We start from the raw sequence: 26,859 nt of genomic DNA, 5'->3' as shown, positions 1-26,859 counted from the left end.
ACAAGATATTTGAAGTTCCAAAATGTGGAAGGATTTGAAGATACCAATAGGACCCATTGGGTGGAGTTAGCTCAAATATGTGTGTGACAACAGTAAACTGTTTTTGAGTCAGAGACACAAGAGACTTACCAAGACCAAAGGAGTATCCTGATGAGACAAGCTAAATAATAAATGAGTCCAGTGAAACAGAAAAAATGGGGCCTGGAAACAAGCAATGCGGTAATAGAAAAAGAACAATGGGCCTATCACAAGGCAAAGTGCATTGTAAAAATAAGTGCCTTAATTGGATGAAAAGATCCCCAACTACCATGGATAAAATAGTAGCTTCGGCTACTATTGATTCCTTTAAGCTCTGAGGATCCTAGGGTAACACTTAAAGTTGTGGACAGAGCAACTGACTTCTTAATGGACACAAGGGTGACACATTTAAAGTCCTTAAGAATCCCATAGGTCAATTGATGTTCAAAAGATTTCAGTCCAAGGGGTAACAGGAATGCTACCTGACTACCACTGGACCAGTAAATATTCCATTGAATAGGGAAAAGAACCACATGTTTCTGGTGTGTCCCATTATCCCTACCCAGTGTAGGCATGAAAATATTTACATATACTGAAAGTTAACATCATCTTCTATGATAATGAGCCACAGCCTTCCAGATACTCGAAAGAGGAGTCCCCAAAAGTATAGTCTAGCATTTGAGTTTTCACATTTCCCCAGGTCAATCAGCATGCCTGGTCCCCTCACACACCTCACAGATCACCTGTATCCCAGTGGTCTGTGGTAATCAGAGACACATGTGAGACACCTGCCAGAATAGGTACCCAAGCTTGGATCACCACAGAGCCCAGCTGACTGAGGACCTATCCCCACTCTCTCAACTCCATCATCCCTGAGGTCTGTACCTCCATCTGCAACTCAGGCCGATCCTGACCCTGGATCCCCGAGCTTGTTTATATCCCAGGAGATCTGCTCTATCCAGAGACTTAGTTAAGACACCCATCCCAATAAACATACCAGCTGGCAATCCTACAGAATCCAGCATCACCGGGATCTATCCAGCTCTGCCTGATCTGAAGAGTTCTTCCAGTTTGCACATTCCTCTGCAAATGGGGTAGATCCTTCTCTTGTACCACAAAGCCTGCCTGTCTTCCATTATATTTGTCCTAATCAGGGCCAAAGCAAGTCTGTCCTAACTAGGAAACAGAAGGATTGTTATAAACAGGGTCACAGGGAAGAAATAAAGAAAGACTTTCTATAATTCAATGAAAACAAAGACGCAGCATTCCCAAATTTTTGGGACACAAGAAAAGCAGTGTTACAGGGGAACTGCAGAGCACTCAGTGCTTTCATCATGAATCTGGGGTCATTTTATCCCAGCAACCTTACAGCTTACCTGAAATCTCTAGGACAAAAAGAAGCAATCGAAGAGGAGTAGATAGCAGGAAATACTCAACCTCAGGGCTGAAAAAAACCAAATAGAAACAAAAAGATACAAAGAATCCACAAGAGCAAGAGCTGGTTCTTTGAGAAAATCAATAAGATAGATAAACCCTTAGCTATACTAAATAAAGGGCACTGAGACAGTACCCAAATTAACAAACTCTGAAAGGAAAAGGGAGACATAACAGCAGAAACAGGAAATTAAAAATTCATCATGTCTTACTAGAAAATCTTATACTCAACAAATCTGGAAAATCTAGAAGAAACAGGTGATTTTATAGACAGATACTGCATACCCAACTTAAACCAAGATAAGGTCAACTATAGAAAGAGTCTGATAAGCCCTATAGAAATAGAAGGAATCATTACAAAAAACTCCCAACAACAACAACAACAACAAAAAACCAGCACAAATGAAGGCATTGATCCTCTGTTCTGGAATGAATCATCTTTGAGACTTTAAAGACAGGTAGTTTTGGCTCCAAACTTAGCACTTCCAGATACCTCCAAACCTTTTCATGCACAGGCCTATGAAACAAAAATTACTGCAAAGGGTGTGGAACCACACCCTTTAGGCCCATGGCATCACAGTGTATTAGACCTGTCCAAATTATTGGACCCTGTATTGTCAGGCTTGTCCACTTGTCTAAGAGCTGTGGTGGCTACCAGTTTGCTAGTGAAAGAAACAGAGAAGTTAACTCTCAGTTAGCATCTTATACTTACATTCAACACTTGCAGTTGAGGCTCTTCTCAGAGGAACACCAGAACCCGGGCTCTTTAGTGCATGTGTGAAACAGTAGTGGGTCCTACTTCATAATCTACCTAGAGTCGGGTTTGAAAACCCCGCTGGCAACAATCTTGCCTTCCTCCATGAATTCCTTGGTTTCAGTGATGAGGACATAGATTTAATGACTCCCTTGAGGCCAGAGATAACATGGCAGTGTGCTGTGAGGAGTCAACAAGGCTGTTTGTGGAGGCCAGCATGAAGATATATGACCCATGGACCAAGCAGCAGTAGGTAGGATGCGTCTTATCCTACCAACCAAGGCTCCACATAACCCACAGGTGTGTTTTCCAACCCAATAATACTTCATTAAACAAACAGAACCCATGTTGCCAACATTTAAATGTGAATAATTTCATATTTATCCCTGCCAGCCCATCCCAAATCTTACCATGTGACCTCAGTTTCCCGTTCCCAGTCCTTCCCTCCTGCATTACAACTTCCTAACCCTGAGTTTGGAGGCCCACCCATGTGCTGGAATAACCACAAAGCAGACATGTTACTCATGGAGCGAGAGCAGGCTAAAAGACACATCAGAGAAAAGCATAGCTTTTTTATTTTGTGTTTCTCAACCCTTGCTTCTTGTGACCACCACACCGAGTTATGATCTGACATCCATGTATGCATCATAATATTCATTCACATACCTACAATAAATGAATAAGTAAGTAAATAAATAAATAATGAATAGCGAGTTCTAAGCCATTCAAAGCTCATGATGAGATCCTGTCTCAAAAATATAAACTGAAATTAATTAAATAAAAGTTTCAGTGTTTGGCACCCTGTGAGAAAAAGGGTAATCATGGAAAAGATTGACAAGAGTTTATTTTCCTTTACATTTCCTATTCAGACTAGTCTGGGAATGCTGTGCATGAAATTCCTGAGATGCTGTAATTGAGATCTCAGTCAGTAATTCCTGAGTCACCCTCCATTTCAGACAAATCCATTCCCTGCTGACACTTTCTGTCTCTGAATCTTTCAGGTATTGACAGTAAGATTTTAATAATAATAATAATAAATAATAATTGTTGTTGTTTTTACTATTGTTATTTTTGATGTTTTGGCTCATAATGCATGACTGCTCCAGAAAGCTGTTCTTAGTAGATCAGATGGGAAGGTGAGATCGGAAATCTGGTGGAAAAGTCACTGACAAACTCAGATTCATTCTTTGACTGTGCTATCAGCTGGTTCTCTGGGAAACTGCTTTGTGTGTACACAGAGGCCACTTATTAGTTACAGAGCAGTTGATCTCCAAGTGTGATCTAAGATCAGTACAGTATCACCCGGCAACCAGCAAAATACACAAGTGCAGTTTTCTTCCAGACCTGACCCTAGAATGGGACAGGTCCCAGGAGTCAGTAAGTTTCCAGTGAGCCCTCCAGGTAACTCTGGGTTCCCTTCCTCTGTGAAGGATTCACCACCAGCTATGCCCCTTCCACCTCTTCCACAGTGACCCTGGGTGTGACCAGGTTCAGGTCCCCGGCAGAGGGATTCATCCCCATAATATTTTATTGGAATGCCTCCCCCATTGCTTCCCAGGCTCAGAGATCATCATTGGCCAACTCTAGTTCTTTTTCATTATCCAGGTCCTTGAGTTCTCCATAAAGGCAATTCACACCACTAACTGAAAGACAGAGTGGACTTTTGACTTCCCCAACATATCCCCAGTCACCTTTCACCCTTGTCATAGTGATACTACAACAAATTATTCAACACACTTTTCTTTTGAATTGCTGACTAGCACAAAACACAATGGACAGAGAGGTATTAACTTGTTGGGAAGCAGATTGTGTCTGCAGAGGTTCACGAGTTAGTTAAATAGCCTTTTCTAAACATTCTGATCATTAATTCATCTCTTTTAGAAATATAAAATCAAAGAGCAAGACTATACAATGAAATTCATACTTTTATTTAAGAAACTAATCCTGTTATTCTTGCCTTTCTCATGAAGACCACAACCACATAGTGGAATTCATATTTTTCTGTACTAGGATTGACTATTATTCCAAATCCTTTGCATTTTGATCAATACATTTACAGCCACTTCTCTGCATAATTGCCACCTATGATTCTTGTCATAGTGATACTACCTGGCTGAAGGAGGTAGCCCAGGACAACACAGTTTGGAAAGGACTTACATGATTTTTCCACTCTGACACCTGAGAGGTGAGATCACCTTGTACCCTAAATTCAGCATACCTAGCTCAAGAAGGCAGAAACCACAGATGACATTGCCAAACACAGTCCCTCCTGAGCTTATAGACCCATTGAAATGGAGGGTTCATTGGATGTGAGGCCTTTCCAGCTTCTATTCATCCTACTGAGTCTTGAGTATCTTTTAAATACAGGATCATAGCTCAAACACCAACACCCTCTGCCCTGGAACTGGAACTCAGAAAGGTAGATATTGGAGAAGTGGTAGCTAATAGAACTACAGAGCAGCAATCCAATGTCCTATTGACCTTTGCTAATAGATGCCTACTGTGTCTGGTTGTACTGGGATTTTATCTTTTGAAGAAGACACATAAACTGTACAATTTGATATTCCCCCCTGGACATGAACTCCTTTCTATATTGCCAAGAACAAGGGAGTTTATATTGAAAAAAGATGGGATTGTGCAAACACATATCTGAATATATTGAAACAATGTCTCTGCTTAAGGCATGTGCACAATAAGAATATATAATTCAATTAGCATAAAGTTAAAGGTTCAGGGGAATAATTTTTGCCTCTGGGAAACAGGATCACCTGGGGAATTGGACTGTGTCACATGACTGGAGCACAGTGGGAGAGTTATCCTGGAGAAGAATCTCCCTCAAACAAGGATCCTAGAGCATTAGGTCCTAAAAAAGATGAGCTATCCATGCCAAGTCCCTAACCAACTCTCCCCATCCAAAATGTTTGACTTGTAATGAAGCAGAGATAAATCTCTAGCTTTGAGAGAAGTTGCCAAGGGGTATCCCCTGAGTCAAAAGAGAGACTTCAAGAAAGGGCACCTCAGAAACAGGTGAAATGAAGCAATCTGGTCAGCAGGTAGGCCATGGCAGTTCCCAATGACATCATCAGTAGTCACTTCCCTGGACATTCTCTTGTGTCCAGGAGAACCCTAGAATCTTCTGTGATGTCACCAGTGTTGTGGTGACACCAACTGCCTGTGGAGTATTCCTCCAGAGCTGCTGGGTTCACAAGCAGTCATGTTGTCCATGCTGCGCAGGTTATTTCGGAGGGATGATAGACTACAACCAGAGACCAGACCTAGGCAGAAGACATTTCATCAACCAGGAAGAAGATTATGGCTCTGGGGAAGACACAGTGAGTCCTGGGCTGTGCTTGGGGGAGCTTGCTGGAAGTGGGAGGCTTAAGCAGGTCCTTGCAGAAGAAGTGCTTATCATCTGGAGCCTCCACATTCCTCAATGGCAGACCCAGAGTCAAGAATTTCTGGTGATTAGTTTGGCAGAGATCCAGGAATTGACGAGCCTGCAGTTGTTTGGCTGAGAGATCTGAATTTCCTGCTTAGTGGCAAAAAATGCCAGGAGGAAGTTCTGTGAGAATAACAAAGCCTTGCTCTCAAGATAGAGTGCTGAAGGATTTCATCCTCAATAGATTCTTTTAGCTTACATGAATATGTGATGCCAAGAACAGAGAGGGATATTCCCCTGTCATGTATCAGATCTCAGATATTTTGGGCTTGAACACACATGATGCTCAATCACAGTCTGAGGTATATGTACTAGTGTGTGATCTCTCTCCATGCAGTTAAGAAGCATGGATAGGTGGTGGCTTGTGGGAGATGTTTGGTGCTTGTGTTAATGTTCAATATTTTTTGTGCTGAGCAGTACAGACTACATTGTCAGATATAAGCTGACATTGCCCTCAATTTCTTCTTGATTGGGAAAGCTTATGCATTCCAGGGTTAGTGGGTCTGCAGTAAGGACTGAGCTGTATGTCTAGTGATGGTGGTGGGGAGCAGGGACATAGGTGAGGAGACCAGCCTGAAGACAGCTTTCTTGCTCTTTCAGGAATTCACTGTGTCTCTAGAATGCTCTCTTCCTCAGGCTTCTGTTTGGGACTAAGCATGGTTTCTCCTTTCCCTGTCATATTTCACTACAAGTTTACTTGTGTTTATCTACCTAAAGGGTCTGTTGGGGAAGAATCATCCCAAGCCTACACCATGAGTAAGCAAGAGCAGAGAATGAAGAGGTTGGAGAAGCTCAAAAGGGATCTTGAGATGATGAACAAGGAGAGAGACGAACTCCGGGGAATCCTGGCACATTATGCTAACAGGGATTTGAATAACAGGTAGTCATTATGCCCAGTTTTCAGCTGACTATCTTGGGTCCTCTCTGTTGGTGCCAGACTTCTCATGTCATAGGAGGCTACAACTCTAGGCTGTCCTCATGTCCACATTCATTTTGCTGTTAGGATTTTAGATACAGAAATTGAAGTTTACATAGGAGTGAGATGGGGTCAAAGGCTATTTTGATTCCTTCAAAAGTAAATCAGAGTCCTTGCAATGAATCCCAGTCTGGAAATAATAGTAGTAATGTGTGAGCTCTCATCATGCGTTTTAAGAAGCCTGGACTGGTGTTGCTTTATGGGAGATGCTATCTGCTCTCCGTTTATGGAAAATCATTTTTGCAACTTCCTAGAGATGCTTTAGGTTCATTTAGTCCTGTCAAAAGCTGGAAGGTCCTGGTTCTGTCTGCATGCTGCCTTTCAGTGTGACTGGATTTGCTGAAAGTCATCATGTTTTTCTCAATTTGTGTTCATTATAATCTGAGATAATGCCACATCACTGTATTTATTTGATATTATGATTGTCTGAGCGTGTGTGTGTGTGTGTGTGTTTGTGTCTGTGTTTCAATTAAGGTCCAGGGAGTCTGTGTAGAGTGATGGGGCCTGAGGATTTACCTGACTCACTTTTCAGGTAATGAGAGTGATGAGGCCATGGAGACTCACTTGTAGCAGCACAACACATGACCTCTGTGCTCACCTCTGATAGTCATTGGAAACTCCTGATACTTATAATAAACCCTTTTCCTTGTAAATAGTGATTATGTCCTTTGGGAATTTAGGTAGCAATAGAACCAAGGATTGAGAAAACCTTATTTAGAAACAGAAAAACAGCCATCCCAGATTAAAGTTGGACCCAGGACTGTGAAACAGGCTCTTGGACAGTTTTTAAAGACCTAATCTATTTTTTAAAGCCCCGTCTGGGAGCTAAAGCAAGTCAGCTCCCTTCGTTTAGTTCCATAACTCTACTGGACTCAGACTAAGATTATCAAGTTTAATAAGCACCAAGAGGACCCAGTTCAAAGGAGCCAGGATGTGGCATGTATGGGTTGGGGTAGTTCATGAGTCAAGTTGAATTTATGTAATGCTTGAAACCTTAGTTCAGAGGATTATATGCTCCTTGTGCCATGCCCTCCCACAGGACCAACTTTGAGAACATGATGCTTGAGATGCAACACGACCAGGTAATGACCGATCTCAAGAAAATTCCTCAGGAGATCAGTGAGGCCTTGTACAAGTGCAAGGAGCTGTCTAAAGAAAATCAACTTTATTGGTGAGTGACTATCAGTGTCATTACCCCAGCACTAGGCACAGAATATGTCTGTCCATCACTAACTTTCAAACAAAGTAAGGGGCTGGTTCTGTACTATTTGCCTTTCAACAGGAAGCTTGCCTCCCTCAAAGAAAGGCTGTAGGATTTTTACCTCTTGGACTCATTTTGATGAGGTGTGATGACTCTGTGAGCCCCTGCAATCATTGTCCTTCCCAACTCAGTATCCTCTGGATAGAAAAGGTGTGCACCTTAATGGAGATATCAGTCAACCTTGAGTCTCTGGGCCCTGAAAACAGATTTATAGATCTGGTTTGCATGAGACACATAGAACGATTGTATATCTGTTGAGTCTGATCTCCTCTTCTAGATAAGGTTTGTCCTCTGTCTACCTACAGGTGGTTTTCTAATACCTGGACATATAAACAATCATGGGGCCTATGTACTCTTCTGCTAGATATATGAGGCCCTGTTGGTGTCACGGTTCTCAGAAGTACTTTGAGTCTTCTGGAATGTTACTCTGTTCTCGATTTGACCTTCTTATATGTGATGTTCTATGGCTGCTCTGGTCTGTAGTCTGTGTCTGTCTGGGGACCAGTGCCCATGGTGAGAAGGGATGGTACTTGGAGAAGTGGGAGGAAGATGGATGCTGCCTACATATCACCATTTCTTCTTTGTGGTTCAGCATCAGGAACTGTCAGCTCCTTACAGAGTCTCTTCATATAAAGAACCAAGTAAAAATTCTGTGGAATGAGAACAGGCAGCTGCTAAGGGAGCAGATTGCACTGGAAGAGTGTACTAAGAAAACCAAGAGGCTGTGTGTGGAGGCCAGCTTGAAGATATACGACAAGTATACCCAACAGCAGCAGCAGCAGCAGGTAGGATGCATGAAGCATCAGGGGCAGTTTGTGGACTCATGTCTAACCATAAACACAGCCAAGCCCAGATAACCATCCTCTACCTTGTCCAGACACTCTCCTATGTATTTCCAGTTCTTCATTTCTGTGATCATTTACAAGACTTTCTGTGGAGTTAGCCTCTTTCAAGAAACTGGATGATTGGCAAGCAATCCCTCCTACTCAGCTCCAAGCTGCAGTTCATGAAGATATTTTGAAAACACATTACACCCCTACATGCCTTTATGCTAGAGGGGTTCTATATGGGTGCCTCCGATGTAGTAGCACAGAACATTGAGTGATGAAGTCAGGGCCTGTAACTCACTTGCTTTGGATCCATGGTTCCAGCTGCATATGTAGGGGAGGATGGCCTTGTCAGACATAGATGTGAGAGGAGGTCCTTGGTCCCATGAAGGCTGGAAGCCCCAGTTTGGGGAATTCAAGGGCAGGGTGGTGAGTTGGGGTAAATCCTCATTGAAGGAGGAGGAAGTTGGATGGAATAGGGGATTTCTGGGTGGGAGGATGAAGAAAGGTGATAACATCTGAAATATAATAAAATATCCAATAAAAAGATTATTTTAAAAAAAGAGGTGGGGTGGGGGCTTGTGTCTTTTCTCTCTCTCTTCCCCTGCATTGCAAAATTGTCTCTTCCCACTGGTTAGACCTTGATTCACACTGACAGAGCCTGAGGAGCAGCTTGTCAGTCATGGATTCTGTCAGTGTTGCTAGAGTTCTTTCCTGGAGTTTATATTCAGGAGCTTACTGGATGAACAGGGATGTGTGAAAGGCTTCTCTCAGGCTGATGGTTGGGTTGAGAGATGTGAGGCTCCAAGAGAAAAATTTCCAGAACTCTCTCAACCTAGTCTGCAGAAGAAGTTACTCACTAAGTGTTTTTAGTTCCCAAGGGATGGACAGCAGAGTCCTGGGTCTCACTTGAAGCATTAGCTTTTCTACATTCAATGCTTCCTCCAGCATTGATATCTCCTTATTGTTTCCTGCTCACTTACGATTTCTGGTGTGTGTGTGTGGAGGGAGGGGCATATGCAAGTCTGTGCCAATATGTAAATTGATGGGTGTGCTGAGAGGCCAGTTAATTACATATGGTTTTGATAAGTCTTTCTGCAACATAGCCCAGGTCTCTCACTGAGTCTGAACCTTCCTGTATTGGTTAAGGTGTCTGATCATCACCTTTGAATGTTCTGTCACCTTCCATCTAGAGCTCCTGAAATTGTTTGGTCTCAGGTAATTTTTACAAGGTTTAATTACTCATAGAGAGGAAGAACATTTTTACATATTTCATTGTTTTGGGTTTTGTTGTTGCTTCTGGAAGGAAACAATTCATTATCATGGAAGAAGCCAACGGTGTATTTGGCAGTTGTCAGGCACACAACTTGGCCCACTGAGCCTTGTCATGAGCTTTCTTGTCATTTGGCTGAAATCGGCAGAATAGGGAGGAGGGTATTGGTGTGCCAGAATGGGTCTTACCCAAGAAACCTAGGCTCCATGTAACCCACAAGTGAGTTTTTGAATCCAATAACACTTTACAAACAAACAGAACCCATGTTGCCAACACTTACATGTAAATAATCTCATATTTAACCCAACCCACCCTTTCCAAATCTTACCATGTGACTTCAGATTCCCCTTCCCAGTCCCTCTCTCTCTCCTTACCTAAAGTTTCCTAAACCTGGGTTTGGAGGCACACCCATGTGAGGAATAACCGAGAATCAGACATGGTAGTCTTGGAACCAGAGCAGGATATGGGTCAGGAAGTGGTGCTCAACAACTGCTAGCTGCACTCATGAGACAAAAGGTGGCTCCAAGGTGGTCCTATCCAAAGGAGCCTTAGGGACCTGAACACCAGCCTCTCTATTCTAAGGTGTGAGTGTGAGGCTCTTAGAGGGCAAGGGGCAGGAGTCCAGGCACCCAAGAGTCACACAAAGGATGGTTCATGACCTGTTGGGCATGTGGTGGGTGTGGTAGAGGGACTACCAAGGCCACCTCACCTGGCTTCTCATGAATGGCCATCTGCTGCTCCTCAGAATCCAGTGTCTCCAGAGACCAAGCTTCTTCCCAAAGCTACATGTCTGTGTCTCACCTCAGCCCTGGGACAGCAGCAGCTGCAACAGCAACTCAAACCCTGGAGTGAGGGGTACAGGCACCCAGACCAGAAATGACCTTCCTAGCCACTTCTGCTCATGCCTCTCCATCTCCTCCACCTGCTAAGGCTGCCAATGCTACCCTATCACTCTAGGCAGAAGACAGCTCTATCGTATGTAGAGGAGCCTCAGGATGCCACTTCTTGAATTATCTAGCACCCAGGTCCTCCATCCTTCTCTATGGTACCTCACTCTGAGAGGCTTAAGAGCAGCCCTCCCCCAGGACAGAAAGCTGGTCTCTTGTTTTATTGTTTTGTAATTAAATTCTTTAGTTATAAACAAAAACTTGAACAATATAGCTATTTTAAAAACAAAAATTAGACTTCTTTGCCTTCCTTGTACTGAGATAACACCCTGGAAATTCATACTGTGTGTTACTGGCTTTACCATGAGGATTTATGAAATCCTACAGTGCATCCCTCTGCTGACATTGTGTCCCTGAGTATATCATGGACATGGTTTTGTTTCAGGACAATTCCCCCTCATAGTTTTGCAGTGTGCTAAATTTCAGAAAAACCATTCCATGTTAATTCCCTAGCTTCCTTTTGAATAACATTAGGGATGTTTTAATATCATGGGAACTGTAATGTGTTGTAAAGTTCATGGATAATAAACATGATTAACTGTTTCTTTTAATGGTGCTACCATGGTCTTCTGAGAAGAAGTCAATGTAGGTTTAGAGAGCAGAATATGACGTTTCAACATGGAGCTTGCTGGAGGATGTTCATGCAACTCTCTTTCTTAGGCTCTTGAGTGTTGTGTGTACCAGCATATGTGTGCAGAGCTTGTGACTTACTTGTAGGATCAGCAACTATCAGCTTGGAAACAGTTCATGACACGGAAATAAGTACAGGCCTGGGCAGCAGAGCCTGGGTTTGTCTAAGAGCCTACTACACAGCTTAGGTCCCACTACTTCCTCAAGTGACATGAAATGTGCTGAACACAGCAATCTTTTGCTTGGGGTGTGTGTGTTTATTTTTGTGTGTCTGTGTGTCTGTGTGTCTGTGTGTGTGTGTGTCTGTGTGTGTATATTAATGCATGCACTGGTTTTTTTTGTACATATATGTGTTTATATGTATGTATGTATGTATGTATGTATACATATATTTACTTGGTCAGCAAACATCTTACACAAGAATAGAGGCCAGCTTCAATGAGAAAGTCCTCTGTCAATTCACTTTGCATCAAGGGAACATCAAACACAGCAACCTGTCATCATGCTGCTCTACCCAGCTCAATAGAACAAAAGGAGACAGATAATGCTGTAAAGTCAGATTGTCAGCGATTGGTAGAGGAAAACTATTTATCACTATTGAAACTGTATATATAGAGAAACCTGTGAACCCATAATGAAATCATTTTTAGGAAAACAAAACACTGTTGTACATGGAGGTGAGTAGGAGGCTGCTGTGTCATATCCATGTGCCTGAGAGTCAACAAGGCTGGCTAAGGGTCTGTGTCCCTTCTCTGCTCTTGGTGGATAGTGACTGCCCGCAGGGGGCTCGGTGCATCTTCTCAGCATCCTAGTTTGTCTTCCTTACATCTTACCATTTTCTTTCTAACTCTGCTTTAGTTTGTCTCAGTTATCCTTGGCCTTGGAGTTTGTCCTGGGTATTACTATTTGAGAAACTTAGTTGCTTGGTGTTGCATCTGCATCTAGCAGGAGGCCCATACCTATGGTGAGGTGCTAGACCAGGTCTGGCTCAGATATCCCTTTAGGGTCCTGATAGTCTAAAGCACTCACCCTGTGTTCTGTCTGTAGCACTCTGTAAAGGCTGTCATTCAAAAATGATTTGCTTTGAGTTAAAATCATCCTCAAGGAGGGTTGGAGGAAATGAGCAACTTTACATATTGCTGATGGTATAAAATGGGGTAGGCCTCTGAGAAGCCATGTACAACTTTTCAGAAAGTTAAACTGTCGTTCCCGTTTACCCAGCGACTCCAGAACAAGAAGTAGGTTTCCACAGAGAAATTAGGGCAAATCACAGTTGTAGTGGTACTTCACAGAACAGCCCTGAAGTAGAAACTATGTAGATGTCTTTCAGTCAAGGAGTGAACAAGTATACTGTAGGTCCAGCCCTTCCATGGACTTTTGCCTAGGGTGATAATACATGCCACCATTTTGTCTTGAAGTAGCCAGACTTATTTTCCTCAAAATATCCCTGACAGAATCTCCTTACATGGAGGAAAGTCTCACACTGCATCCTGCTTATAGAGATTTCCTGATTGCCTAGCCTCAAAGCTTTGGTTATAAACCACACAAGCTGTGGAAAGTGGAGGGCCTATTGGAAGATGCTGCTAACTTTGGAGCCCCTGAGAAACTGTGAGCAAGAGGCAGGAACAGGCTTGTCCACCCGGATCCCATGGGCCTTTCTTGGGAACCGAGCCTACTGTGCACAGCTTTTGGAACTTGCTAAGAAGACTTATCTATCATGCCAAGACCCCATATTTCCATCTTTTGTTTATTAGGGGAAAGCACTTTTTGACGGAGCTATGATTAGGCTGTGCCTACTATGATCTTATGCCATTCAGGGTTATTTTCTTTTTCCTTTTTTTAAAATTTATTCAGTTTATGTATGTGAGTACACTGTTTCTCTCTTCAGACACACCAGAAGAGGACAATTGATTTCACTAAAGATGGTTTGTAAGCTACCATGCAGTTGTTGGGAATTGAACTCAGGACTTCCAGAAGACAAGTCCGTGCTCCTAATGGATTAGCTATCTCTCCAGGCTTTTTCTCAATTCAAGGGTTTATTTCTTATGGCTTTATAGTATCCTGGGTGATCTCTTATATTATCATTAACTGGGAAGATAAAAATGTTTCTGCAGTGAACTACACTTGTATGTGTGAACATGTCCTTCCATGTGTTCAGGAATGTGTGTGTGTCTCTGTGTGATTGTGTGTGATTGTGTGTGTGTGTGTGTGTGTGTGTGTGTGTCCATATATTGGCTGTAATGATGCAGCATCGTGTTGCTGTCACTGAGATGAGGTACTAGCACAGGATTGCAGAAGTCAAGGAGATTTCCTATACCTGTATAACTGTATTTTTGGGTCTCTGTCTTTCCACATGACTCTCTGCCTAAGTCAACTAGGAGTACCTAATAATATTGTTCTGATCCAGTTTAAAGGAACTCGTTTCCATGAAACATTTGTGATCCATCATGTTTCTGTCAATTGTGTTGTATTCTGTCTTCCCTTCTGAGTTCTCTGGTATAACTTGAGCCTATTTTCCCTTAAGTCACCCCACAAATAATACTACGGTAGCTATAAACATTGCAGGGGCATTGTTTTTCCTCCATGAATGTCCCTGTTAGCGTTCATTGCTTACCCTTGGGAAGATTTGCATGTTGCTGACTATAGTATGTCTCCAGTGGGCATGGTTCCTGGCAGATAGTTTTTCTGGGGATTCCCAGATGGGGGGGTTCAGAAGTAAGAAACAAGGCAGGTTCCAACACTTCAGATACATTAAGAGCCTTCTCTTCAATGGTATCTAGTTTCCCTAGAACACTTCTTAAAATGTTCGATTTATACATGGCTACACAGCTATTTTTCAATATAATATATGTGGACCATTGTAGAAATGTGGTGTTTTATTTTAACTCCAGTACAGTGGGTAGTTCATAGTTCCCTTGCAAGCTATTTTTTAAATCTGAGAAAAAATTTCAGGTCCAGGTGCTCTCTGAACCTTCTTCTTTGGGGATACAGGGAATGACCTTAGCTGAATGGTCATACTGGATTGTACTGGTCAATAAAGCTGGTGTTTGCTGGATAGCTGACTTGGCAGGTCCTCACCAGACCTTTGTCTCTTCCTCCTCTAGGTCTGAAATACTCCACCAAAAGCTCAAAGAGGGCACAGACCAGGCCAAGTTCTCCCTCAGACACAACTCTTCACCAAGAACACTCAGTGTGCAAAGCAAGTGAACCACCATTGCATCTCATCCATATAACCTTGGCAATCTTGGACTGCATTTTCTTCTATTATTTCAGTTCCTACATGTCACAAGGTCTTCATTGTGTCTAGCCTCTGGTCCAGGCAGAGTGCATGTTTGGAAGGCTTCAGTCACATGCTGAGGGACATCAAGATCTGCTGGAAATCCATGAGGAGCCTGAGAATGTAAAGTTTTGCTTGTCCTGATGGGTCATCAAAGATAAATTCATGAGGATCAGTCAAGGGAATTTTAAGGACTTTCAGATACCACCACTAATATCTTTCATGCTTTGCTTTGGGAGGACTTGCCCATCTCAAAACCACACCACAATGAGGCATGTACTCATTCACCTTGAAGAGTTTACTATCAGCATTGACTGCCTTTGCACTATATTTCCAAGGCCAGCAACAGGCTGTAGGTCTGGGCTGCAAAATCTGCAGCTAAAGAATGTTTCTTAGCTTAGGAATTGTGTTTTGGATTTTGTTATAATTTTGATTATTTCAGTATATGGTTTCTTTGTTTACATTTGAAGTTTTGTTATTTGTTTATTATTTTTGTTACTGTAATTAATTTGTTGTTTTGCTAAGTTTATATACTATATTCATTGACTTCCCCACTTTAACATGGTATTGAATGAATTTAATGTATTCTTATGGATGAAAACATAACCACTAATTTTTCCCTCCTAAGAACCTTCTGTATTCATGTGTGGTTCACAGTCTTGTAACACTAAAATATCAGGCAGGAATGGGCCTCTTCAAGTAGCATTTGGCTTAGACTTCATTATTGGTACCCAGTAAGACAATGTGACACAGAGAATTGGGCTTTTGATGTGGATAGTGAGTCACAATGTGTGGATCCCCACTTCATGATGAAAAAAGTATCCCTGCTGTATCTTTGTGGACATGAATTTAACTATGTTAAAATGTACTACTATGTGGATGATCAAGTTGAACAAACAAAGTAGGAACACAGGTGTATTTCTCTAATATGTCCCAAGAAATAAAAATATTCAATAAAGGAGTATAAAAGAAATCAGTAAATACAGCGCTCTATGCCTCTTGTTTTCTTGAAATATAACCTCACTTATAAATGCACAACAGAGATAATGGATTCCAAGACATTTTGTGAGATGTTGGTTATTTGTTTTTTTGTTTTGGTGGATGTTTTTTTGTTGTTGTTCTTTGTTTTTTGCTTTGTTTTCTCCTTTGTTTTGTTCCTGTTGTTGTTCTAATGATAATGATGATTCCTTTTGCTCATAAACCGAAAATGTATGTGACAGTTTTTAAAAAAAATTATGTGAGGCGTTTTTTTCTGTTTTCTAATTATTTCTTTTATATGTAAGGGTGTTTTTCCTGCTGTAGATTTGTGTGCTACATGAATGAAAGTCTCAGAGGCCAGAAGACTTCAGTGGATTCCACATGGAACTTAAGGGACAGGGGATTGTTAATCCTTCTTTAGGTCCTCTGTGAAACAAATTCTCAAATGCATAAGCCATCTATCCAGTCCCTGCCTGGACTTTTGTCCTTCCTTGTGTGGTGTATTAGTTGCACTGGATGACCCCCAATCAAAGAGAGAAGTTTCTTGAGACCTGTAGGATCACATACTTTGGGTGAGCATGCTCAGTGATTAAATTTGAGGCCTCCATGTAGGGCATTATAGTGTGTTCCTGATCCTGCCTCAGGATCTCTTATCTTCAGGGTTGGAGCAGAACTCTCATGACTCATCCTGCATAAAAATGCAGATTAGGCTTTATCAGATGAATTGCAGAATTGAGAGCTCTCCTAGGGGTGGCGCTGGTGAATAAATCATGTTGAAATGCCATCTAAACAGTGTTTAGAGTAAACCTCAGAGGAGCCCAGGGGGATGGAGACTGCAACAGAGGGCACAGGACTATGAGGGTGAATATTTCAGTTCAAGGCTAGCAAGGATGAGGGATGATAAATGTTGCCTGTATCTTTGCTCAACCTTCTGCCTTTAATCTGGAAAGTGTGCTACCAGTTCTCTCCTAGCTTCCTTAAATCTGAGGCTAAAACAACACACACACACACTCACACACACACACACACACACACACACACTCACACACACACACACATACAGTGTTGTTCCTTTTCTGTTTGTCTTCTTGAGCTTGTACTACCTCCTGCCTGGAAAAGGATGCCCTCACCAATTTCTTATCTCCACCTCTCCTGCCTGCCCTTAATGTTAGCATCTCAGTCAGTCACATCTTTCCCCTGCTATAGACCCCTGAACACCTCCCTATAGAAGCAGACTGTGTGGCCACTTTGTATTGATACTTCACATTGCTGCACTGTACTTCTCTCTCTAAAGCATGCTCCACTACCATTTGTCCACTTTTCCTCCAGGGACCTGGACCTTCTGCCCAGCAATGAGCCCATGGCTTTGTTTACTGACTGGTCAAGAAACAATTGAGGACAGGACTTTAACATCAGAAACGTCCCCTACAGGTGGAGGCTCACTTTTAAGGTAGTAGATCTCACAGTACATTAGGAAATGTTTCTTCAGATTAGTAACTGATTCTGGTAAAGCTCCCTGAATCATATAACTTCTGAAGCTGTGGAGGAAGTAATCCTCTGGGTTTCCAGACTGGTGTTGTCAAACCAAGAGGAAAAAGTATCAACTCTTTGTGAGTGATGTACAGATATACACACTGCACATCATTATAGATACAGAGCTTCCTCAGTTCCATGACAGAGTTGATCAGGAGGTTTGCTGTCTCAACAAGTAAAGTCCTTTACTCTCCAAAACTGAGCTCCTTCCAAAAAGCCTCCATGGTTGAATGAAAGAAGAAACTTCCCACACATTATCCTCTGATTTTTCTGTTGTTAATAGTGCAATGTGTTACCCTCCACTCCAAACTTTCAGTACTTTGCTGTTAGGTATCTTAACTGCACTAATTTCTTTAATAATTACCACTTGGTCTTAATCTTCAAGTTTTCTGACACACTTTTCTCCATAATTTTGTACTACAGTTTATCTCTAATCTCACTGTAAATCAATTTAAATGTGGTAAAAACACATCATTTCATTCTGTCTCAGAATTTCATCTGCCATGTTAATTCATCTTTCATTTTTGAATATAGATTCACTTAAAATGTAAAATGGAAAGAAGAATGCAGACATATTTTTGTTTCTTTTCTATTTTTCTTTTATTGAAAATAGTTTTTCTAGTACAATACATTCAGGTTATGGTTTCCTCTCCTGCAACTCTTCTAAGATCCTCTCTCCTTCACTTTCTATCTGAATTCACATCCTTTCAAATCTCTCCTAGACAACAAATAGCCATTTAGATAATATTGATCAACCAGCTTGCCTATATGTTAGGATTGAAAACTATTTCATAGGAATGAAAAAATTATGTTCATTGCTGTTTAGGATTAAATATGTTTCTCAAGGATTGGGTTACATACCACCAGTCATCTTAACTGAAATGGTTCTGTACTGCCTGTTTCAGAATGGAAAAATGCCTTTGTTTGTCATAAAGATAATCATGATCCCCTGTGTAGATCATCACCTGTCATATACACTTTGTCATGGTGCTGACATTGTGACCATGTTTTTGTCTCAGGTGTTTTCATAATCCACTTGTAATGTTTAGGTTCTGCTTCTGTAACAACATTCATTTGCCTGGATGTCACTAGGAAGACTATTTTCTAAACACAGGCAGAAATGTGGAGGCAGAAAGTGTAGTATAAGCTACGGAGAAACATTGCTTACTGGCATGCTCCTCATGGAACCTACTTTCTTATACAACTCAGAACCATGCCTAGGGTTGGGAACACACACAGTGGGCTGGGCCTACTCATATCAATAATTAATCAGGAAACAGTCCAATAAAGTTTCCTATAGGCCACCTTTATGGAGGCATTTTCTCACTTGAGGGTCTCTATTCCCAATTGGTTCTAGCTTATGTCATGTTGACCATACACTAGCCAGTATATTTAACAATGATAAATATACAGTGAGAAAGAAATGAAGGAACAATGGCATTCACAGCAGCCTAAAAAAGCAAATGATATTTTGGAGTAAACCTAAAGAAGTACATAAAAGACATCTAAACTGAATGTTAAAAGACTGAAGAAATTGAAGATGACACTAGTGGGTACAAAGATCTCCCACGTCCACAGATGGGTAAGATTAATATTGTGAAAATGACCAGTCTATCAAATTAATCTATAAACTAAATGTAATATCTATTAGATGCCAATTTTTTTTTGATGTCAGAATCAGAAAACAATTTTAAAATTCATGTTGAAGCACAAAAGACATGGCTATCCAAAGCAGTTCCCCAAAATAAGAACACTGTTGAAGGTAACTCAGTGTCTGAGTTCAAGTTATGCTACATGAAATAAAACATGGTACTGTCACAAAATTAGACTCAAAGTACAAGGAACCAGAATGGATGGCCCACTCGAATGGAAGTTCACACACCTATAGCTTTTTGAGTTTTCTACAGACTGACCTAAAAGACACATCAGAGAAAACAAGAAGCTGTGCTTGGAAAACTGGGCCTACATAGAAAAATGAAATTTAATCTTTATCTTTCACCCTCCTTTAAAATTTCAAATGCACCAAAATCTCAGTGTTAGACAAGAAATTCTGAGATTGCTGTAAGATGATGTAGGGGTCCATCTAAAGACAAAGGTATTGCTAGGAACTTTCTGTAGGACTCCAGTCTCTCAGAGTAAGGCTCATAATTGAGTGATCAGCCCTTGAGAAATTAAAAATATCCTGTAATGTAAATGGGGCGGTTTGAATAAAAATGGTCCTTAACAGTTTGTTTACTTGAATGATTGGTACCTACTTCATGGAAATTCTCTAGAAAGCACAAGGAGATATGGCCTTGCTGGAGGAGGTGTGTCACTGTAGGTGTGGTTAGGGTTTCAAAAGCTCATGCCAAGCCCTGTCTCTCTCTCTCCCCCCCTCTCTCTCTCTCTCTCTGTCTTCTGCCTTCACCTTGTTAACCTTGTGGATCAGATGTAAACTTACCTGTCTCTCTCGGCCATGCCTGTCTTCATGCCTGCCTGTTGCCATGCTCTCCACCATGGTGATCGTGGATCACCCTCTGACACTCTTAGCCTGCTCCAGTGAAATGCTTTACAAGTTAGCCTGGTCAAGCTGTCTCATCACAGCAATAGCAGAATGAGTCAGACAGCAAATGAACTGTTAACTCAATTGAAAGCCTAAGGGATGGAGGAGAATCTTTGCCAACTATACATATAAAAGAGAGTTTATTGGTAGACTATATAATTGTGTTAAAAACTAAACACCAGGAACCCTATCATTTTAAACATTTCAAGAGGTAATTATAAACGAAAGCATTTAAAGTTTAAAACTTAAATTTAATTTTATATTTAAGGATTTAAAATGCTTCTATGACTGGACATTGTAGTGCATACCTTGGATATCAGCACTTAGACAGCAGAGACAAGAAGCTCTCTGTGAGCTTGTGGACACACTGGTCTATGCAGTAGGTTCTGGAACACCCACACATATGTAGAGAGACCTTGTCCTCTACACCACCTCCCAATGTTTTATGCAAACGGGCTGAATCTTCAAAAGAAGAAAAACAAATAGATGATAAATACGCTTTAAAATGTTTAATATCTTTAGGCATCAGAAAAATGCACATTAAAATAACTTTGACATTCCATCTTACCCTAGTTAGACTGAATATTATCAATGGACTAAATGACAACAAGTGTTGACATGGGTGTGGGATAGGAGAACATGTTTTCACATGTATAGTCACTATGGAAATCAGCACAGATGTTCCAGAATATATCCCTAGAAGTACATCTACCATATGATCTACTATACTATTTGTTGTATTTGAATGAGAATGGCCTTCATAGGCACATAGATTTCAATACTTGGTCACTAAGGTGCAACACTATTTGATAGAATTAGGAGGTATGGCCTTGTTGTGGGGTTGGGCTTTGAAGTTTCAAAAGCCCAACTCAATGCCAGTGTTTTTCCTGCTTCCTATAGATCTGGATACAGAACTATCAGCTACTTCTCCAGCATCACGTTTGCCTGAGTTCTGCCATGCATCTGCCAAGACAATAGGGGACTAAACTTCTGACATGGTAAGCAGGCCCCATTTAAATGTGTTCTTTAAAAAGAGCTTCCATGGTCATGGTGTCTCTTCACAGAAATAGAAAACTAACTAAGACACTCTTCCTGGGCCTATACCCAAAGGATATGATTCTACTTCAGAGGTAACAGGTTTGTTCATGTTCCTTGCTGCTTTATTCCCAATAGCCAAGAAAGGAAAATAACCTAGATGTCCTACAGCTGATGAATGGATAATGAAAATATGGTTCCTAGATGTTGACTGTGAAATAACAGCATGGTTTCTAGTCGAGCACCAACTAGAAATCTCCTGGAACCCTAGGTGTTTCTAAGTGATGGCATGCATTTTGCCATGCTGCCAGAATCCAGGCTTCCCACAGGAGGCCACAGACCTCCATTGATCCATGCTTTCAATCCTGTAGGCTAGCCGCTCCACAGGTAGAGGGGATGACTACAGGTCAAGGAGCCTCAAGACAGATCTCCATATTGATGAGGTACCTAAAGGCCAGAGGGACATAGCCAATTAAGCATTCCTTCCAAGACACTCTTTCTTACAAGAGCTCTGGCTCTCTTGGAGACCTCACACTGTGCTCCCCAGCTTAGAGTAGAGTCCTGCAGCTAAACACAGCCTTAAGTCCACCTGGCACTATCATAAAGTGAACACAGTTGAATTCCTGTGCCTCTGTCCCTACTAGAGGACCTAGTCACATGGCAAGACAGAAGCACGACCCACACATAAACCCAACAAGCCTCACATATACTACAACACAACTCACATACACAATCGAATTCAGCTGTAAATGAAATGAAATTTACAAGTCAATGGATGGGGCCAGAAATAATCATTCTGAATGATGTAACCCAGACCCAGAAAGACATTCCTAGTGTCCCTTCACCTCCCTGGTTGAGGATGAAGATGGATGCTCTCAGCTGTTGCTCTAGCAACATCACTGCCTGCCTGCATGCCTGCCTAATGCCATATTCCCAGCCTTGGTGTCAGGGAAATACTCTCTGAAATTATAAGTTCCTAATACACATAGGAACTTATCATGTCATCAACTTGACTAGATTAACAACTACACAGATAGAATAAGTGTAAAATAAAAGTGGCAAAACACTGTATCTAGTTAGAGCCAAATCAATGTGTGTGTATTTTGTATCTGTACTGGACAAAAAGATTTGGAAAGATAAGTATCACAGTCTTAAATGTATTTTTTCTTCCGTGTGGTGGGGGATGGGTCTTAGAGGGTCTTATAGAGCCTTTCATTTTTCATTTTTTTCTGTTTGAAGGTTTTATAAGTATGTATTACTTTCATAATCAGAATTCTTAGTAAATATTTTGCTGATTTAAAGGCTTAGGCATGTTCAAACGTCTGCAAAACCACTTATTGCTCAGTTTTAGTTTTTCTAATCCAGGAAGCAGGCCAGTTAACTTTTCTGGTGCCAATGTGAAATTTGAATGTTTTTGTTTTACCTGCTTTGTGGATGAAAAATATTGCTGAGTGGTAGTTTTCTGACATGTAGATCATGTCTTTTTATCTTGTTTCAAAATACATATTTCTGATTTTGTAAAATGAAATATAAAATATCTCTCAGATCTTCCAATTAATTAGTAAGGATTCATCCTTAATCCTTGCCAGTTTAAGCCTGCCTAAGTCACTTTTCTAAAAGATCTTTATTAACCCAGTATTTTAACCATCTGTCTGCTTCCATAGGTAAACGTAGAAGCATGTTTGTATACGGCTTGTAATTTTAGTGTCAGCTCTCCGTGTTGAGATTCTCAATGTCATTTTGTGTCCTAAAAGTTTCATGTAGTCTTTGCTGTTAGGATGATTAAGATGTATATAGTACAGAGTGTTCAGTCTTTGATTTTTTTTAATGTTTGTTTTCTTGACTAGTAATGGTAGTGGATTCTTTAAAAATATTTTCTCAAGATCCTTAAAACCTTGGAAATTTTAATATACTGACAAGAGTAGTTTAAATATTTTAACAACTTATATAAGTCAATATGAATACAATCAAAAGCTAAAATGCTTCATAGAACATGGGATTTACCTTAAGTAATTATCATGATAGATCTCTTGTAATGAATGGTCTGTTTTACTACAGAGAACAGTTTGGGAGCGAAACTGTTACAATTCAGACTTTTTGTTGTATTTTCTAAGAGAAAGAGTATTGTTAGGTTCTCCTAACCTCTGTTGACCACTATGGTAATATGGTAAGTGATATTATTTTAATTGCAAATTTAAATAGAATCCAACAGAATTAAGTAACTGACTGCTCCTTTTTCTCTTTGTTGTTGTTGGTTTTTTTTTTTTTCTTTTTCCCTGAAAATCCTTAGGTCACTGTAGCGTCTTCTGCTTAGGTTCAGTTATATAATTGTTAGGTTACATTTGATCTAATTGACTAAGATTTCAATTTATATTTCAAGCATTCTACCAGGAAATAAAGGTGTTAATTTTAAAAATTGTTTCCAAGACACTTCAGGTAAAATTCATATAGGTAGTTTGTTTAATCTAGTTATTGGCCAAGGACTTAAGGATTGAATGTTTCCAAATAAGGCTTTTCTTGTTCTCAGAGCCTCAGTTCATTAAAACTCTTTTAAAACCTGTGTGCTGAGAGTTAAGCAAGGCCTCTTTTCTTGTCTTCAGGAGTTGCGAAATTGAATTCATGGAGCTGATGTGGCTAACAAGTTTATTTTAGGAATTGTTTAGAAAATGCTGTTGCTTCGGGTTCTTAACTTCAAAGCACTCCAGGTCTAATCAAATTATTGGAGACTTACCAGAGTTGGTCTGAAATCACACTTAAGAAAAAAACACTTGATCCCTTCCAATATGGTAGTGTAAAAAACGGTCACTTGGAAGGTCACTGTATAACCAGATCTGAATCACCACCCCTGAGAGAGTTCTCAGTGTCTGTGTGTTAATGTCCTTTTTCTGTATAAAGTTCACCCATTTTACTACATAGTAGTCATGTGAAATTTGAAGTTATTTTGCAATAGTTACTTTTATTTGTTATTTACTGTGTTGATCAAAAGTTTTGTGAGTATTTAGCATATTCTAAAGTATTCTCTTTCCTCCTAGACTTCTGCCTCTTCCTGTAGTTAGGGCTAGAGGTGAGGTGAGTGTACTAAGTGAATACAGTGTGGTTTCACTATGGTAGGATAGTTTGTTGTCTTGTAACTTACAGTGTGTTTTTATCTGTTTTTATTTTAGTAAGATTTATATTTTTGAGCTCTCTGAATGAAAACTGCCACTCTAAATTTGCTGCATGCATTGTTCCCATTAGACCTAACTCTTATTGTACTTATGAGTACCTAGATACTGAATAAAGGAAGAGGAGAGATGAAGTAGACTGTCACTGTTATTAGAGAAACAATAGAAGGGATGGAGAAATATGTGACAGGTACCATTTTAATCAAATTTTCTCTTTTCCAAAAGGTAGCTATCAGCGAAGAAAAGACCTAGTCAAATAGTCTTAACAATGTGAATTCAGATCCCCAGAACCCACATAAAAGCTGAGTGCAGCCAGGTGGTAGCACACTCCTTTGATCCCAGCTTTTGGGAGGCAGAGGTAGAGACATCTCTGTGGGTTTGAGGTCAGCCTGATCTACAGTGGGAGTTACATGACTGGGAACCTTGTTTCACAAAAGAAAACAAACAAAAAGTTAAGTGCACTAGCCCAAGTATCTGTAATCCCTGAATGCTTACATGAATCAGGAAGTAGATAGGACAATGTCCAGAAGCTCTTGGTCAACAAAGAGGCACCATGGTAAACAAGGTGGGAAGGTGAGGGCCCACCACCATCCAAAGGTTACCCACTGCCTCCACACATGCACCATGACAGGTATCCACTTACTCCCAGATACATGCACAAAAGAGAGAAAGAAAAAAAAAACAAGAGAATTAACACAACCATCTTCCAAGATGATGGAACACAACTCAAGAACATCTTTTTTTGGTTTGTCGAGACAGGGTTTCTCTGTGTATCTCTGGCTGTCCTGAAGCTCACTCTGTAGACCAGGCTGGCCTGGAACTCAGAAATCCACCTGCCTCTGCCTCCCAAGTGCTGGGATTAAAGGTGTGCGCCACTACTGCCCGGCCAAGAGCATCTTATATATACTCTTAAGTGTTAACTCTCATCTTAAAATCTTGAGACTCCTCCATGGGTTTGTGTTGATGGAGGATCTTGGACTATAGCATAAAAGAGGGCCTGGAAAAATAAAGTCAGCTGTTGAGAATCCTTGCTGCTTTTTCAGAGGGCTTAGGATCAGTTCTCAGCATCCACATGATGGCTCACAAGGACATATAATTCCAGCTCTGGTGCCCTCTTCTGGCCTCGAGGGGTGCATGCATGCATGTACCCATATATAATCATACATTCCTACACATAAAATAAAAAGAACCTTTAAGACATAAAGGAAACTCTTATGTTAATTATTACTCCCTATTTTTTGTTTCTCTGGATGCTTCTTATAACAATGCTATAAACTGTAATAAATAAATAGTTCAGTTGTTTAAAAATATTTAAATTCCTTTTACAAAAACTAGAAAAAGTACTCTTACTAAATTCAGTTGAGTTTTCCTAATAAAAACAGTCAACTTATTCCCGTCTTAATACTTTAGTTTGGCTCTGAAACATTCAGCGCAATGTAGATTTCTCCCTTACATAATAAAGTAACAGACTATCAGAGCTAGAGATGACCTTAGAGAGTCACTTACTCACACTACCACCACCTTCATTTTATTGTGGAGGCGACTACTCACAAGGACAGGAAATTGGTGCAAAGTTACATAGCTAACTAATGATAGATTCTTTACTGGGACATAGTTTGAGGTTGAAAAGCCTCACCATACCAGCCACTTGTCCTGTAAGTTTCAGGGGTTTTTCAACTATTCATTCTATAACACTCTTTTCACTGGATAATAAGTGGTGCTTTATAATTTCTACAGTAGGACAGTTGCTGATATTTTCAAATTAAACAATCTGACAGTGGTATGCTGACAGTGAATGCTTGAGAGGTCAAGTTCTCTTTTGGAGGCTGAAGTTTGCAGATGTGAGTCCAGCTGTTTGACATTTACTATGTGCTTATGTTTCATTAATGAGCATTTAAGATTACTGTGTAAGTATATTTTATCACTGTCTATACTTAACCAACAAACTTGCAGTTTTAATTTGATATAATAATGGCTTTAATGTAATTTCTGTTTTTGCATTTTTGTTATACTTTACCTGAAGGAATGACCAATTGTTTTGTCATGTTTGTATACTATATTTGTGAATATAATTTTATGACTCTGTTTTTGTTCTCTTAATAGATACCTTTCTTTCATTATGGAATCTTATGAGAATTGCTTTCTGCTCTATAATCTGTCATTTGTTGTAGATTAAAGCTTATTTTTCTGTGAATAAGACTTATTCAATAAAGCACTATTCTTTAAAAAAAAATAAGTAGTTACACAAGCTAAGGTAAGAAGAAATGCAATATTGATCAACAGAGATAAGAAGTGCCCATATGTTTATCTACATTAAATGTTGGCATTTCCTTGCAATTATGTATTGGCATCATTCTTTGGGTGTTGTGATGGGTGACCTTGGTTGTATACCACAGGATCTGCAGGCTCTGAGAAAACTCTTCTAGGAAAGGAACGGCTGAGGTTGGCTACTGGAAGCTCCATGATCCAGGGTAGGAAAGTGCTGGGGTGCTGGGGCAAGAAGGGGTGGGTGAGGCAGCATCCTCATAGAGGCAAAGGGATGTGGAAGGAAAGGGTTTAAAAGAGGAGACTCTGGGAATGGGGACAACATTGGCAATGTAAATAAATAAATGAATAAATAAATAAGAAAAAAAAGGACAAAAGAATCATTAGACAAATCACAAATGTGGTCAACACTGGAGATGGAAAAGGTACAAAAGAGATCAGGAGATAAAAATGTAAGCATCATCAACAGGATACAAGAAAGGAAAGAGAATCTCAGGCATAGGAGA

General features: G+C 40.5%; 1 protein-coding gene across 1 annotated transcript; it reads left to right on the top strand.

Annotated features, from left to right (window-relative positions):
• Positions 1-5,468: 5,468 nt before the first annotated feature.
• LOC114634606 (disks large homolog 5-like) lies at positions 5,469-12,244 on the top strand. Its single transcript, XM_028783182.1, has 5 exons — positions 5,469-5,538; positions 6,363-6,525; positions 7,661-7,792; positions 8,475-8,655; positions 12,206-12,244. The coding sequence occupies exons 2-5, from the start codon at positions 6,398-6,400 to the stop codon at positions 12,242-12,244; spliced, it is 480 nt and encodes a 159-aa protein (XP_028639015.1). The 5' UTR covers positions 5,469-5,538; positions 6,363-6,397.
• The last annotated feature ends 14,615 nt before the right edge of the window (positions 12,245-26,859 follow it).

Source organism: Grammomys surdaster, unplaced genomic scaffold (assembly GCF_004785775.1).
Source record: "Grammomys surdaster isolate TR1022 unplaced genomic scaffold, NIH_TR_1.0 1033, whole genome shotgun sequence".
Lineage (NCBI taxonomy): Eukaryota > Metazoa > Chordata > Mammalia > Rodentia > Muridae > Grammomys > Grammomys surdaster.
This window is presented reverse-complemented; position numbering and strand designations above follow the sequence as displayed.